The 18,040-nt window shown below is 42.5% G+C and overlaps 1 protein-coding gene across 1 annotated transcript in view; it reads left to right on the top strand.

Moving 5' to 3' along the window:
- EGFR (epidermal growth factor receptor) overlaps positions 1-18,040 on the top strand; it is a 1,653,396-nt gene that overhangs the window by 1,201,959 nt on the left and 433,397 nt on the right. Inside the window, exon 13 of the mRNA XM_044064990.1 lies at positions 9,956-10,085. Within this exon, the coding sequence (XP_043920925.1) occupies positions 9,956-10,085 (130 nt within the window). The remainder of the gene's footprint in view (positions 1-9,955; positions 10,086-18,040) is intronic.

Here is an 18,040-nt window from a genome sequence, read left to right on the forward strand (position 1 = left end):
GAACTACAGAATATTTATTTATTTACATTTGTTTACTGAGAAAGTTGGCTGGATAATGTTATACATCATCAACAGAGGCCTGGGGAGAAAAGATCCACAATTATAAGAACAGAAGATACATCCACACAGGTGAAAACTGACATTGTATTGTAATAGACAGAGTACACTATGAAAAGCACCACCCTTAGAGTATATGTCACTAGTTGTATAATTGGCTCACATTTAAACTATTGCCTGTTTAACACACAAAGTGCTCTAGCCGCCATTAAGCTAGGCACATAATGAATCTGAACATTAAAAATCAGCATTATTTTATTATATAGTATGTTCACAGAGGCACCTTGCTAAATGTGACACAAATGTGTATATGATACTAGTTGTGATGTAACTAATTTAATGCTTATATCTGTGGGACTCCAGAATGAGTCTATTCAAATAAATGTTTTAGATATGTATATAATAAAGTTTAAATGCAAATGTGAAATGCTTGTTTTTAAATACATGCTCAGTGAAAAATATGGAGATGCTAAAACAAATGCACTTTCCCTATATTCCATTTTATCGTAAAGTCAAGTTAAGTATCATTGAAAAATGTTGTGAAGCATCACTTGAAACATGTATAAACAGTACACAAAAAAAAACTTCTTTGCAGGTGGGAAGCCCCACCTCCACTCCCTGTGGGTATATATCAAAACCATACTCGCACTATAGTTGAAAAAGAAAAAAACTTTTCAGTAGTTTATGCCTTGTTGGTGTATAAAAACAAGCAAACACATTATCCACTCTCTCCATAAATAAACCTGTTTTTTTTCCTGTCCTGAATCCAAAAAGATTACAAACATTTCATTATCACCTGTGTTACTGCTGTTTTTTTTCTATACCTGTACCTTCTTGTTCATTCCAGAACTGCTAAAAACTGCACTGTTAAGGTTCCTTCTCTTACATCATATGACATTATATATTAACTGTGGTCAACAGGCCACCAAGTTCCATTAAAGCCAAGTACTAGTTTAGATATTTTTAAGAGCAGCCTGTGTACTTATTATGGGAACAGGTATTTTGTATATTGGCAGGCTAGAAGAGCATGTCCATCCCTGAAATAGTTTTGTTTATATGCATGTATCTAACTAGATCTGTACCATCAGCCAGATTATCAAGGGGGCTGCTTGAACTGTATCCATTCCTTTCAACCCCTTAGCGCAAAAAATCTGGACAAATCCTGACAGAATCGGGGGACAAAGGGACAAAAATGGAGACAGATTTTAAATATTGCTCTTATAAACTTAAATTTGCTAGAGTAACAGGATTTGTCTTAGCATGCATTTTTCTGAAGGATATGAAGTTTGTAACTCAAATGTATATCATTATTTTGTGACTTCAGTCCCCAGATCATTCCAGTGATTTTCCAGAAAATCTCAAATTTTATGAGGAACAGATTAAAAATATGAGGCAAAAATCTAGACATTCTGTGGAAACGTGCAGTTGAAAGGTACGGCTGTAGCTCCAGACACAAATATCTAAATAGGCCTCATTGCTTCTACTCCCAGCTTAGTCTGAAATTCTGTGCTACTGCCATACCAAATAGATAGATACCTTATAACTTAAAGCTCTAGGCCCAAGAGGCTCATAATCCAGCACTGTTAGGGTCCAGTATTGGGTCACAGTTCATAGGTATATGCTGTACTATCAGTCAAGAAGACCTTTATGAACCCAGCCACTGTTGTTCCCTCTGTTTGCTTCCTTTCCCATAACTGTCTATGAGATAGACTAGAGAAGCATTTACATATGATTTAAACTCTGTAAAATGATTTTTTCCATTTTTGTTTTTTTTTGCTGCAATTTAACTTGGTGGTCATAAAAATAATTTTTCTATTGCTTGTTGAGTTTCTAGCATAGAGTACACTTTTTATCCCATTAAATTAAAAAATACATTTCCAAATAAAAAACTATTACTTTTAATGTTATATTAATATCGTCAATGTGCTTAAATTACCTAATCTTCAGAATTAACTTTTTATTATTTGGTCTACATAAGCAAGAACAGACCAAACAATAGGAAGAAACATGAAAGGAAAGAAATGTTTTTCTTTCTGTTGAAATGCTCTTTCCATTTAACTCTTTCAAAATCCCACACTGTATTAATGTGTAAATACGTTATCTTGGCATGCATATATGTCAGTGTAATCACGTACACACTACTGGATTTGATGCTTTAAGGTAACATAAAACAACGTTGACCTTCATCAAGTTATTATCAGTATAAAGTAAAAGTTCAACATTTTCAGTGTTGCAGCAGAAAATGACAGAGTAAAACCATCTCACCTGAATCCTAGCATGCAGGTTGTACCGTGAATGTATTGCTGGCTGGTATATGACTTGATGTCTTACTTTTTTATTGATTCTGGTGCACTGATCACTGCATTTAGCTGTACGTAACACTTTGTGCATCACTGTAGAGTCCCCTATGTGTGTGTCTACCTCATTTTCATCTGCTACTTTGAAGAAATGTGTTTGATCAGCAAGCCATGAGGTTATGCTTTTCACTATGATAATAGCTATGGTTTGTTGACTGAAGGTTAAGTCCAAACCATGAAGTACTGAGGAGTACTCTCTAATTTTACAGTAACCTTCTTACAGAAACATGGATAGCAACTTTCCTGCCATCTCCACAACCAGCTTGGTGCATATGGGTGTCCTGAGGCAATGCAACAATTGCCACATGTTTACTGACAGCCAACTGATTCTTAAATCAATAAGGGAAAAATGTATTTATACAAGGTCACTGGAGGGGAAAGTTCACATACAGTAACTCAAAATACCAATCAGGTTGTCAGAAATGCACACATTACACCTCTTACATGCAGTATGGAACCAGATGCACAAATCCACATATGCTGATGCTCTATAATTTAATCTTCCCAAACCTCAAATACCTCCCAGATACTACACCTATGAAAAATATCTTCAACAGCTCCAAAAGCACACTACCAAACTAACACCCATTACAGAGCATACAATCACATCCCAACTTCTAAGCCCTTGATGCATGCCAATACTTTAGTCATAAGAGACTCCATTGTGAAACAAACAGATGTCCCACACACCAGAATATGAGTAAAGAGAAAGTTACGGTCATTTGCCTGTCGGGAGACCATATCAGGGGGACCAGATTACACATGCATTCAAGTCAGTGGACCACAAGTACTAGTTTGACTTAGTCATAGTTAGTGTGTGTGTGTAAATGACCTAAGGTATACCTTCCTGGACTATATGAAGAGAGATATGATAGAGTTCCAGGCCAGTATGAGCATAGCATTGAGCAGCATTTTACCTTCTTGAAGGATGATGCCACAATATGTACAGAAGTTGATTGTCTTTAAAAGTAGCTTAGTTTTTGGTGTCACTCTGAGGAAGCATAGTATTTGTCATTCTGGGAAGATTTAGTCAACAGACCAGGCAGCATTGCCAAGGATGGTCTGCACCTGTCCCCTCTAGACCTTCAGATATTGTCTAAAATATTGTACCCCCCCATAGTCTCTTTTTAGGCAATGCCAAACATTTTGACGTAGCCTAGCCAACCCAAGAAAATGTAGATTCCTGTCCCAGAGACTTCTTATACTCCGGAACAAGCTACCCATCTATGTCAAGCAAAGTTCTTCATTAGCACTCTTCAAGAAAAATCTTGATGAGTGGATGGGAAATAGGAAATGCACCCTGGGGATCATTTCTGTGTCTCTGCTTGACAGTGGCACAGGAAAATAACTTTCTTGGGTGGCATAAGCCATGGAACCTTGTTGGCTAGGCTTATGTAGACCCTTGGGCTGATAGCCTAGTACCTACCTATGAACCTATAAAGTGTTACTGCTCAATGCCTGGAGTCTAAACAAGAAACACCAATCACTCCATGTTCTCCTCATCCTGGAGAACGCAGACTTTTGTGTGATTACTGAGACATAGTTTAAAGTTGCCAAGAACACCTTGGCACTGCAGGGTTTCAGTGCCTACAAATCATTTAGAACAGATACTGAACAGTCAGGGACTAAATGTGGCAGTGTCTTGATTTATATCAAAAGCAAATGTAGCTCAAGGCTGTCAAACAGTATGATGTGTTTGAGCCTTCTCCACATAGATAAAGTCCTATGCTATATCCTTGCAAGCTGTAGGTCCCTCTCTCTTACCCAGGAAAACCATAACCCGTACTTACTCTTCACACATTCACCATTCAACCCAATACCATATTCATGGGTGACCTTAACTACCTCACTATAAACCCAGAATTATTCATTACCCCAAACGTATAGGCTAAAAATGCATTTGCTTAGTAAACAAAGCACCCTGGTCCAGGTAGTCCATGCATCCACTAGGGAAGCAAGTATACTGGATAAGGTCCTCACTAACATGGGAAACACTGCACCTCCCCCCCCATTCCCAGTTTAATGGCCTCTCTGGTAAGGTTGGACCATAAAACTGTCTCCTTTGAAACTAAGGTAAATCCTGTGACACCAGCTAACATTGTAACATTTGGGAACTATTCTAAGGCAAACTTCCTGCTATTAAGTTATAAACTATTAAAAGTTCATGCCCCCCAAACCCTGAGGACATTTCTGAATATGTGGAACTGTTCACAGAAACTGTACAGTCATGTTAATAGCTACATGGAGACATCTGTGCCTACTAGGGTAAGCAAAGAACAATCACAAAAAACATCAATAGGCTGTGCAACAAAAAGGAAGAAAAGCATGCCACAAATTAGAAAGTGCAATGCCTAGCACGATACAATCTCTCTCATCAATCTAAACATACAAATCAGAGTGTAAAGCAGGTCTGCTAAAGCCAAACTTTTACTAAATGTAGCATCCCAGGACAAGGACAAACACAACGTTTTCTTTAGCTATGTCTGCAGCTTTAAAGGCACTGCGCAACAATGTGCAGAACTACTTGTATATGGAGCCACCTACGCTGAAAGGAAAATATAGAAAATCTACTGGCAGACAAATTTAACTTCAGTTTTACCCCCCACCATCACCCTTCAGAAAATACTATCGAGCACAACTCCCCCAAGTTGCACTAGGGAACAGGTCCTCAGTGCACTCTCCAAGGTTAAAAACACCATACTGATGGGCCCCCAGTAATATCCCAGGATGCCTCCTAAATAGCATGGAATATGACCAATCAGGACTGCTAGAAGTCACTGTTTAACCAAATACTGTGGATAAGCTTCATGGCACACAAATGAAGAACTGCAGCGGTCATCCCCTTGCACAAGGTCAGGCCATTTATGGGCCCCAGTAACTGCAGACCAAACTCCAAAGCTATGCATGAAGGCAATACAGTGCACACTGCCTATGTTGACCTGGTTAAGGCATTTGAAACAATAATCCACTCAGGCATTATAGACAGACTCACAGACTTAGGTATAAATCTCTGTCAAACAGCTGGTTCACAGATAGGACCCAAGAAGTTAGGATGTGGGAGTCATGGGTAGGTTACTAGGTTATTTGCCCTAGGGCCTTTATAAGCATAGCCATGTTATACCCTTATGCCCTTATTGACTATGTTGTATGGTCTATATTTGCAGCTCGAGTCTATGAACAGCATTGACTGCCCTTATCCAAGAGGGACATAGGCGAGAGCCCAGGGGTAAATTTACAGTCTCCCATCTAGTCGTCTGTTACCCTTAAATAGTGTTATTGAGGAGCTCTGTATTACGTGAATTGGGAGTTTGTTCCAGAGGAGTGGCAATCTCTGGTAGACATAAATGTCTCCCCAGTATGTCTTGTTAATGTCGCAGGCTAGGTTAAGATCCCTAGATGAGTAAATCTTGTCCCATTTGACTTCCAGATGTGCAGCATTTCCATTAGGGCAGGGTCCAAGGCTGCTCTGAAGACCAGGCACAAGTTGCCTCTCAGCAGCCTAAAAAATAAAAAGTACAGTGACAGGGCCTTCAGTCTGTCCATGTAGGTCATATGTTGAAGGCCGTGAATTTTCTTGGTGAGAAACCTCTAAGGTCTCTCTAGCTGCTGCAGGTGTCTGGTGAGGTACATACTGAAGTGAGCGTTGTACTCTATTAGTGGCCTGATGAGGGATGAGTACAGGGGAGTTATAAGATTTTTAGCTTTGGATGAGATGCCCTTACTTATGAGATTTATAACATAGAACACCTTCCTTACCACTGTGGACACATGATGATCAAAGTTAAGGTTGCTATCAACCTGTGTTCCCATATCTCTCACCACAGGGTTTGAGCTAAGGGTCGTACTGTTAATATTGTAATTTGCAGGGACTTCCCCTTTGCTGAAAGGGATGATAACACATTTTTTTTTGCATTTAGTGTAAGTCTGTGGCTTTGGCACCAATCATTTGTCTGTGTAAGCCCTTTTTGTAGTATGATTGCACCCACTTTGCAGTCATCGACAAACTTGGTAAGCCACAGGCCATCAATTTTCACCTGGACTTCTGTGAAGTAACAGTCTACCTCCACGAAGAGACTAGTCACTGTTGAAGTCCCTCAGGGCACTGTGCTGGGTCCCCTCCTTTCTGGCATCTGTTTTTCTGAAGTCAAGGTCAACATGAAGAGTCTCTGGCTCACCAAGTCTGCAGATGATTGCAAAGTAGGTGCAGTCATAGAAATTCCTCCAAAACACTTGTATCCTCCAAGGAGGGCTGACACAGACAAGTAGCTAGTGCCAGTGCCACTGTCTAAAACTTGATGCCAAGAAATGCAAAATAGTATCCTTGGGGATGTCTGACACCCCTGGAAACTATCACATTAATATCATACCCCTAAAAGTAGACCCAGTAGTCAGAGATTTGGGGAAGCATGTGGCCAGCAAGCCTGGTCTCCGACCATCAAGTGTCAATGGTACTAAGGAAATCTATTCTGTGTTGCACAACCTACAAGCAACGGTTTGGCATCTAGGTCCAAGAAAGTCATTCGGCCTTTGTCAGAACAATCGTTTAGTGCGATGTCCCCACTGGCATTTACCTGACTAGGCACATGCAACAACTGGAACTTCCACAGAGGTTCCTCTCAAAAAGAATACAGGGTGTCCTGCACAGATCAACTCAAAGTCCTATCCCCTCTACTCTGACTCTTGCAGACTGTTGAGCGGTGATGTGCTGAATGCCAGTAGTCTAAAGAAGAAGAAGCTTCACTCCCACAAAGCTCTGCTCACCTTGGTGAATGTGGACATCTGTGCAGTTACCAAGACATGGTTTAAAGCTGCAGAGAGTACACTGGCAGTGCAAAGCTTCAGTTCCTTTCACACATTTAGCCCAGCAACTGTACAGACAGGGACTAAAGGTGGAGGTATCTCCATCTACATCAATAAAAAAGCATGCCTCTAGGTTCCTTAAACAGGATAATGCACTGAAGTTCTTCTATTCCAGATTACCACAGACAAAGTAGCATATCCTAGCAAGCTAAAGGTCACCCTTTGTGTTCCACAAAACACATACCTCATACCAGTGGAGACACCCACCATTCAAAATACTGTACTCATATGGGACTTCAGTCATCTTAATAATAGCTGAGAAGTGAGACCCCACATTTGTAGGAGCGGAGATTCCAAGATTTTGTATACACAAACATTCTGGACCAGTTAGTGCATATGTCTACTAGAGGTGCAACTGTGTTGGACCTGGTACTCACAAATATGAGAGAACACTACACCTTCCCCCACCACCACCATCATATCATGTCTTTCTGTTAAGGTCAGACCATAATGCAGTCTCCTTCAAAATAAGAATCAGTCCTGTAACCTCAGCAAACCCTGTAACAGTTACTACTCCAAGATAAACAATAACCTTTCAAAATGTCAAACCTCCCCAAAGCCAGAAAACACAGCAGCCTATGTGGAATAATTATTAGCAGCTAAAATTAGGATGTGTAATACCAAAAAAGATAAACATTTATCATCAAACCGATAGACAACTGAGAGGACTAATTAAGTCCAACAAAGCAAATTTTGAGGTAAAGATAGCATCTCAGGCCAAAGATAATGATATAGCCTTCTTTAGCTATGTCTGAAGCCTCTAAAGCAGCAAACAGTTGTGTGCTGAAATATAAATACAGCCATGTTGACACAACATGAAGAGAGAGCAAACCTTCTAGCTGACAAATTCAGCTCCAGCTTTACACCCCCCCTCCCATTACACCCAGCTTGCCCCCGAGGAAATACTTCTAACATGATCCCTCCAACTTGCAGTGGGGAACAGTTCTTAGATGCACTCTTGAACGCCAATAATAGAGATTCAGTAGTTCTTGATAACATCCCAGGATGCCTCCTAAATAGCCTGAAATGTGACCTAACAGGATTAATGATGTCACTTCAACCATAACCTCCATAGAGACTTCATGGCACATAAATGGATTGCTAAAATGGTCATCCCTTAAAGGTAGCCATCGATGGATCCTGGGAACAGAAGATCCATTAGTCTGACTAGTCAAATATGCAAAGTCAGAGAAAGAGTTGTCATGAAAATGATCAACAATGATACTCGCCCAACCTAGTTTGGTTTTCTCAAAGGGAGGGGCCATGCCTTCTGAACCTAGTGGACTTTTTTTTTGGAGAAGGTCACCAATGAAGTGAATGAAGACAAAATGATATATACTTTTTACCTTGACTCAGCTGAGGCATTTGATGCAATACTACACTCTAGCATTGTAACAAAAAACTCAAGAATTTAGTCATAAACCCCTCTGTAATTCAATACAAAACCAGCTGACTGACAGACACTTACCAAAACAATTACAAAACAGGACTGTAGAGACCACTTCCACAAAAAGGCTAGTCACCACTAGAATCACCAAGGGCTCCGTGATGGGTCTGCACCTGTTTGCCATTTATTTTTCAGAAGTCAAGGCCAATGTCAAGAGCCTCTGGCATATCAAGTTTGCAAGTAATTGCAATCTAGTAACAATCATTAAAAAACAATATACTAACCTCTTACAGGGAGATCTGATATAGAAAAATGACTGGTGCTAAATTCATCGCTTAAAATTCATTGCCAAGAAATGCATAATAGTACCTTTTGGGAATTCGGCCACCCAGAGAAAGTACCTCATTAATAAAACACCCCTATAGGTAGATAGGGTAGTAAGAGATTTGGGGACATTTGTTTAAAGTTGTATGAAAATCGTTGTATGTCACTCAACTCATAAGTAATGGCATTACATCTAATTCCAGGGAAGTCATCATGCCACTGTACTCAGCCATCATCGGACCATCACTGATTATAATTCCCCTTAGTTGTGTACCTGATCAGGCAAGTGCAACAACTGGAATGTATACAGAGGTTCCTCTCAAAAAGAATACAGAGCATAAACACAATGTCCTGTGCAGAGCACCTCTAAGCCTCATCTCTATACTCTGTTCCTACAGACAGCTTAGAGGCATTTTATGTCTAGCATACAAGGCATCCTTGAATCATGCTTGAAGTGGACCTTCTGCACATCCACAAAACAAATATCAGAATTACCTGATCTAGGATCTTAAACCTTGTTTGCAACATAATAAATAGAACATGTTGAAGGGTTAGGTACGTGTCTCAGAGACTACTCCTTGTCTGGAACATGCTTTTGCATACATGAATTTATAAGTGCTAATTTGAAATCTGCTACATAAAATGTAAAATATAGGATATCAAGAACAGATTCTACTGAGTAAATGTTTTTAGAGAGGGAAACAGATAATTAATGTGTGATGCATTCTAAATTACCAGAATAAAAAAATAATGCAGGTTAATACAATTGATTGCTTACTCAAGCCATTGAATCTACTGACTTTTTAAATTACCTAAAAAGGTATATTCCATGACTGAGTTTTTCATATGTATTTTATTGCAATTATTAAAAGCAGCAGCTCTGCTCTGTTAACATTGTTTTATGCAATATTTGCTGTGAAACACTTACCAAAAAAGCAGTACAAAAGAGCTTTTTTGTATTCTTTTCCAGATCGGAACAACCAAGTTTGTCACCCTCAGTGTTCTGACGGATGCTGGGGTCCAGGTTCTAGTCAGTGCTTCTCCTGCCTAAATGTTACGCGAGGCAAGGAGTGTGTGGAGCAGTGTAATATCCTTCATGGGTAAGTCAGATCACTGTAAGTCAGATCACTGTAATATCCTTCATGGGTAAGTCAGATCAGTGTAATGTCCTTCATAGGTAGGTCAGATCACTGTAATATCACATGGGTAAGTTGGGTCACTGTAATATTTTTAAGGCCAAGTCAGATTTATTCATCAAAATATGGCAATTGGTAACTAGAAAGAAAAGTCTGATTTATTTTGAGTCATATATTATTTTTTACATATCTACATTTAAGCTTCCCAAGTACTTATGACTTTTTACTGAAATCTATTTGTACTGTTTTGGTGCAAATGCATTGCTACTCTGGAAAGTTATCATTGGAAGTTAATGCTATAAACTGCTAATAAGCTTCATTCTTTTGTCTTGGGTTTAATTTATGCAGGGCTTATTTGCCTATTGTGTCTCTGAAAATAATCAGACGAAAGTACCCCTGGTCCATCCTTGAAAAAACAAGCACTTTAATGGCGATGCATGGTTACAAACAAGCACAATAAATAAATAAGCTGGACTTCAGAAAATAAACGATTAACTCTCACTTAAGTTCTAAATAAAGCAGTTTTATCAGTACAATAAAAGATTGAACTTTAAAGCTTGCTTGCCCTCAGTTTGGTATGCAAGAATCTCATATTAAAGATCAGTTTTGACCCATCCCTAAACAAATAGATCAAAATCAACACCAACTGAGTCACAATTATCTGCCGAAAAAGATAACCAACAGCAAAAATGGATGAACTTGTTTTCTCTGGGCTTGGGACAAAGTACCCCTTGCCCCTTTATTCGGGTTGCTATGTCCCACTTTTTAATCAATTCTGATGCTGTACCCTGTCATGAAGAACAAGGACATATATTTTAACACTGAACTGATTTTTATAAGTTGGATCATTTGAATTGAATGTGCTCAGTTTTCTAATCCCCATCTCACGTTATTGTCTACATTTCTGAAATTATTAAGCTTGTTTTGAAGATGAAGTCCTTACTGTATAGAGAATGTTTGACAAGATAGCAATGCAAGCTTTCAATGTATCCTTATGTTTTATTACCTAAGCAGTTAGAGTACTTGAGTTAACTTAGTGTGCATGGGACAATTTTCTCAGATAAGTAGATTGTAGACTCAAATTACCAGTTTCTCTTCCTCTACAAGCAAATGTATAATCAGTACATCTCCATTAAAGTTGGTCATATTCCTTAAATTCGAACACCTGTCATCCAAATTAAGGTAATGCTGTATTTCTAGATTACTTTGTTTTGACCAAGGCACTAAATAAAAATAAATAAGTGTGATAAGAAAGGCATATATAATGGTCAAGACTTAAGTAACATCACAGTTCCATGCAGTGGAGCAGAAGTCCATATTCAGCTCTCCTTTAAGGCAAACGTATGAGCAGCATCTTGTAAGTGACTAACCTGTGTGAAGGTTGAAACCACGGGGCATTGAAATCACTCAGTGCAGAGTAATGAGATAGTGGCAAATGGCTTTATCATTCATGTAACTTTGTTTAATTAATGGAACTGTGACACCACTTCACATCCCAAAGGAAGCTTTAAAGTCCCACAAGAGGACTGGCTAATCTCCGTTCTACTGCCCTTGTTGAAACCACCAGTCACATTAGGCTAAGGTAGTGTTGATCTGTGTTTCTAATTAGCTCCTCACATCTCATCCAGTCCTGTTATGAATGGTGATGGCAGAAGTACCAGTGAAGCATGCCTGGTAAGATAATGACTGGACAAGGGCTAAACTAGACATGGAAAATTGGGCTACAATTTCACTGATTTGGAAAAGCCCACTTTTTAAACATTACCTTTTTAGCTTCCAGCCTCCATTTATGCTAATAAAATGAACAGGGCTTCCTTTCAAACTCATTAATGCTCTGGAGAAATAATGTGATGAATCAGTACAGTTTTTTATACCAAGATACAAAACATTAACCATTTTCATTATATGGTTGTTGGCACTATTATCAAGCTGCTTCTAGATGTTGGCAGTACTATGCAGAAATGTATAATCTTCCCACTCACGTAGTGAGAAATCAGATACAATACAGGCATTAAGAAGGTTTGCTTTATTGGTTTCAGATGTCTCATTTGTAAGATATGATCAGATATAGCTAACTGAAGACGGCAGGTATGTGCACAAAACATACATTTCTTTAGCAGCTGATTTTAGTTCTAGGTTTATCTCAAGTAACAGCTCATTACAAATATTCTGGATACTGTAGGTGAGACAAATTTAGTAATTGCCAAATAAAAGTGGAGCATGCAAATCATTGAAAAGTTTCCTTATAGTTATTGCTAGCATTATTCAGCTTGACAGTTTTCCTGCCTGTCCCATTAACTGGCAATAACACTGTGTAGTAGAGTGCAGGAGTTTAGGAACAATTTAGTCCATATATGTTTTTGAAGGATACTGAAGAGAACACACGTACTCAGCAGTTTGCTGTTAAATTATATATCCAGAATTATTGTTTACTTCAGTATAATGCACTGTTCCTCTTGATATGTATGCTGCGTAACCTCATGAAATCCATGGTTTAGAGTCTGAAAGTTTATTTTGCTAGTTTTAATGAAATGATATTACTTTTGGTCAGAAGCAGTATATTTACTGAAACTTTCCTCATAGTAATGGACTAAACAAAGTCTACTTTCAGAAATTAAAAAAAACAAATAAATAAATAAATAATATATATATATATATATATATATATATATATATATATATATATATTTTTTTTTTTTTTAAGGAAAAAGCCTCCAGTTTCCATGTTAGGAACCCATTCCACCTTTAAGTCTTTACCATATAGCAGTGACACTAGCACAATAGGTAGCATATTTGCCTGTCTTGCAGAAGGCTATGGGTTCTATTCCCACACCAGGTAGATTGATTGCTGATATCACACTACAGTATAAAAGGGGTGCTACATTCCTGAGTGCCATCCTTTGAGACTTTAACCTCTTGAGATAGTGGTAGCTCATGAGATGTAAAAGATACCACAGCATCTATCAAAAAGAGTAGGAGTTCTTTATTTAAAAAAAAAAAAACATATATATAATAGTATTTACAAGCTTACATATGTACAAATTTCCATTCCTTTCCTTTATTGTCATAATGTGATGCATTGGTTTCATTATTATGTTAAACCTTCATTATCTTCTTGGAACTCCACTCCTTTTTCCACAGCCACCATCTAATTTTTCTTAAAATTACTGCTAGTCTCCATTTACCATTAAAAATTATTTCATTTAGCCTTTCATTCCAGATGCTCCATACAACATAAAATAATCTTTACCTATTTTACTAACATATTCCTTATTTACATGGCTATAACATTCATATATTATCTCATCCATATTTATTTTATTTGCCTCCTTTATATTTTAAAAGAAATGATCTGAAGTAGTTAACTTCATTTGGTCTGCAACCTGTGGGATACGGATCCGATCTCGGATCCGAGCCGGCAACTTTACAAAGCTTAGATCCAAGCTCCTAGCTCCTCGCCTTACCCATAATCCCCTGCCAACCCTGATTGACCTCAGATCTAGTTTGCCGCGCTTCTGAACTGCAGCTAGATTGCAAGCTCCTGTTTTTTTTGGCCAGATAAGTCTCTCTTTTTAAATTTACTTGTTAAATTTGAGTGAGTGTTAGTGTGTGTTAGGTTCCCTTTTTATTATACTAGTTCAGTTAAATTTTGGTTAAAATTAGTCTAGTTTCTTCCTCCTCTCGCTGGTCGTAGTTAGTGTGTGTGTGTGTGTTTAGTGTGTTGGGGCCTACCGAGTGAGTTTTTACTTTAATATGTCTGAGGCCCCAAAGCCAATATTCTCTAAGTGCACCGAGTGTGGCCATAAGCTCTCCCCGGCGGATGGCCATACTAGATGCGTCCGGTGCCTTGGGGTTGAACACCTTTCCTCTGGATGTGCTATCTGTGCAGCGTTCAACCCCAGGGCACTGAAGGACCAGAGGTCTAAGCTGATCCTGGTGGGACTTTTGCCCCCGGATTCGGCTTCAGCCTCCGGTGCTTCTGTGGCCTCCTCCCAGGCTTCGGTGGCGGCCACTCCTGCCTCTCTTGCCCCGGCCGGGACTCAATCTCCCGCTTCAGCGCCGGAGGAGAGGGAGGCCAGGAAAGAAAAATGGAGGGAGAAGCACCACAAGCGGTGGGCCGAGGCCTCCGCTTCGGCCCTCCTGGCTAAGCGGGCTTCTCCCTCCACGGCTTCCAGGTCTCCTCCTTCTCGGCTCCGGTCTTCATGCTTCTCACCGGGACCCGAGGAGGAGGAGACCCGATCTCCGTCAAGGTCATCGAGGCGGCACTCCCAGCCAGCCTCGGTGGTCTCATTGAGATCAACACGTAGCCTTTCTGAAGCTGATTTGGACCGGGTGATGCGAAGGTTCATCCAGGCCCAAATGCAGATGGGAGTGCTCCTGCCTCTCCCCCCTCCGGGAGGGAGCTCAACACACTTCTTTGCCCCGATAGCTCCTTCTCTGACCCAGTTCCTATGTTCGGAGCGCTCGGAGCCGGGCAGCGTTGGAGCCGGCGGTGGGTCGGCGCCGACAGTATCTGGTACTTCGGCTCTGACTCTTCCTTCGAGTTTACCGGATCCGTCCTTGTCGGATCAGAGCTCTCGGAGCTGTGCTGTGAGTTTCGGATCCGAGGAGTTTAGTGTGCCTTCAGCTTCGTCCAGGTCGGAGCACACTGTCCCTTCGGATCTGATGGTCTCGGTGCCGGCTCCGATCTATCCATCGGATTCGAGTGAGGGTCGGCTCTCGGATCCCAGAGAGAGTGGCTCTCCCTCAGCCTTCAATGTGGTGGAGAGGGCTCTGTGAGTGCATCCAGGCTCCCACTCCCTACTACGGTTCCATCCCGCACTCCCTCTCGTTTGAGTAAGGCTTTCGTCACCCGGCCACAGGGACAGCCTGCTTTGATGTCTCAGGTCGTTCCCTTGGAACAAGACGTTGCTGGTGAGTCATCCTCGGACGGTCCCCCCGAGGATGTTCCTCACAAGCGGAAGTGTAAGAGGAGGCACATGGACTCCCCCGAGTCCTTAACAGAAGACACGGATTTGGATGAGGGGGAAGGCTTCCCAAGGTCACCCCTGAGGATGTCTCCTTCGGAGACATCAGGGAAATGCTTAGGATAAGAGGGGGGTGGTCTGCCCCCAAGGCTTCCTCGGACGAATCCGTGTTCCTGGAGGTGTTCGAAGCAGGCCCATCTTACCTCTTGGGTGTCCCCTCCGGCTGACCCCTTAGTGGACCTTATCACCACTAGGGCGTGGAAGGAGCCGGACACTGTGGAGCCAGTCCCCAAATGTCCTGACAAGATCCTGAGCCCCCCGGCAGAGAAATCCCATTGGAGCAAGGGACCCGCCGTAGATGCCATGTTGGTGGCAGCAGCCACCAAGAGGGAGTTAGCCCAAGAGAATCCCTCGGTCCATCCCCCGTGCAAGAAATCTCGCTCGATGGACCAACTCAGGAAGTGGGTCTTTAGTTCAGCGACCTTCACTGTAAGGCCCCTGAACTACATGGCACATGTGATTCGACTGCAGTGAGACCTTATCAAAGAGTATGCTGCATCACCTCCAGAGTCCATGTCGGGGGGGGGGGACAAACAGTTGTACTCCACTCACATGGCCACTCTTAGGTCTATATCCAACACCTCTATGCGGCTTTTATCCCATGCTACAGAGGGAGACGCTAGAGCCAGCGGAACAGGCCTAGTTATGAGGCGCCAGGCCTGGCTCCAACATTGCGATTTCTCGGAACCCTTCAAGGTGTCCTTTGCGAATGCCCCCTTTGATGGTTCTGCCCTATTTATCAAGACAGTTTGCGATACTTTGGTCCAGAGCGAAAAGGACAGGAAGACGTTGTCTGCTGTCGGAGTCCGCTTCTCTGCTCCCCAGAGGTCCTTCTCCAAGAACCAAAAGGGACAGAAGAAGATGTGGTTCCGAAAGTCGCAACAATCCCAGTCCACTCTGGACTCCCAGTCTTTCCGTGGCAGAGGAGGACAGGGTGGATGCCGCCCTAGAGACAGAGGGGGCCCAAAGAACTTTGGGCCCAGAGAAGCCTTCTCTGATCGGCCCACGCAGCAACCCTGAGGGGTTGCCCGACTGCTCCACTCTGGAGGCAGTCGGGGGGGGGGGGCATTTCTCGAAGCACCTGGCAGCTTGGGAGTCCATTACAACAGACCACTGGGTGCCTCATATCATATCCAGAGGATATAGAATTCCCTTTTCCAACATTCCCGACACCCCCGGACACCTCCCCGATGTTCCACCCAAACAGAAGGAGGTAGCAGCTGCGGAAATTCGGCTGCTTTTAGAAAAAGGAGCCATCTAGCATGTCCCCCCAGGCCAGTCTGGATCGGGTTACTACTCCAGGTTATCTTTGGTGCCAAAAAAGACGGGGGACCTAAGGCCCATCCTCGAACTTTCCCTACTAAGTCTGTCAGTAACCAAAGAAAAGTTCCGGATGGTCACTCTTCAATCTATTCTCCCCCTCTTGTGGGAGAATGACTGGATGTGCTCCATAGACCTCAAGGACGCGTACTACCACATATTGATGGACGAACGGTCCAGGAGGTTTCTCCGCTTCCGGCTGGGAGCCAGTCATTATCAATTCAGGGTCCTCCCCTTTGGTCTCACCTCAGCCCCCAGCATGTTCACCAAGGTATTAGCAGTGATAGCGGCCCACCTGAGACTCCAGGGAATGCAGGTCTTCCCGTACCTGGACGACTGGCTCCTCACCGCCCCGACAAGGCATCTACTATGCTTAGCCAGGGACTACTTTCTCAACCTTGCTCCACAACTAGGGATCACTATAAACTCAGACATGTCCTCTCTCATCCCAACTCAGGTGATAGATTTTATTGGGGCCAGACTGGACACCAACAGGCAACTAGTCTTCTTAACTCCCGACCGGTTGCACACTTTGAGGGCACATGTGCGGGCCATCTTTCAATCTTCAAAACCTCTGGCGGGATTGGTTCTGAGGGCCCTGGGGTCCATGGCAGCCACTATAAACCTTCTTCCCATGGTGCGTCTGAACATGAGGATTTTATAGTGGACTCTCCAAGTCCAATGGTCTCTTCATCAATACCCATTGAGTCACCCCATTTCTCTCAGCAGGGCCTGCAAGAGGTGGCTTCAATCGCCAGACCTCCAGGTGAGATGCCCCTTTGCTACGGCCCCCTCTCTCACCACGGTGACCACTGATGCCTCTCGTCTTGGGTGGGGGGGGAATTATTTGAGCAGGATGGTCCAAGGCATGTGGAACGATTCGGAGACCTTATTGCACATAAATGTTCTAGAGATGAGGGCAGTGCTCTTGTCGTTGCAAGCACTTCAGAGCCTTCTGCCTGCAGGAACAATTGCAATCCAGACAGACAGTATGTCTGTGGTATGGTATAGGGGAACCAGGTCTTACTCACTCTGTCGAGAAGCCATGAGAGTGTGAGAATGGGCAATCTCCACCAACCGCTTTCTCATTGCAACTCACATTCCAGGAAGGACCAACATCCTGGCGGACAGACTGAGTCACACCATCCTTTCACCTTACGAGCGGTCCCTCAATCCTCGAGTAGCGAGTCGAATTTTTGCTGTTTGGGGGCAGCGCTGTTGCGATCTTTTCACATGTCCCTCAAACACGAAATGCAACAATCCCTCAGCCAGGGAAGCCCCGAGGGATGCCTTGGTGCATGCTTGGCCACCCGGTCTTCTCTATGCCTACCCTCCTCTTCCCCTCATGCTGAAACATCTTCAGAAAGCCAGTCAGTTGGGGAGCAGGATGATCCTCATTGCCCCAGTCTGGCCTTGCCAAGCTTGGTTCCCTTACCTCTGGTCTCATCGAGTGAATCCACCCTGGATTCTAGATCCCCTTCCGGATCTAATCTCCCACCCCCAGGGGCTCCCACTTCCCGACCTGGCCAGCCTCAAGCTTATGGCTTGGCTGCTCCAGTTCCACTTGTAGCT

Source organism: Protopterus annectens, chromosome 3.part0 (genome assembly GCF_019279795.1).
Source record: "Protopterus annectens isolate FY-2018-M chromosome 3.part0, PAN1.0, whole genome shotgun sequence".
NCBI lineage: Eukaryota > Metazoa > Chordata > Ceratodontiformes > Protopteridae > Protopterus > Protopterus annectens.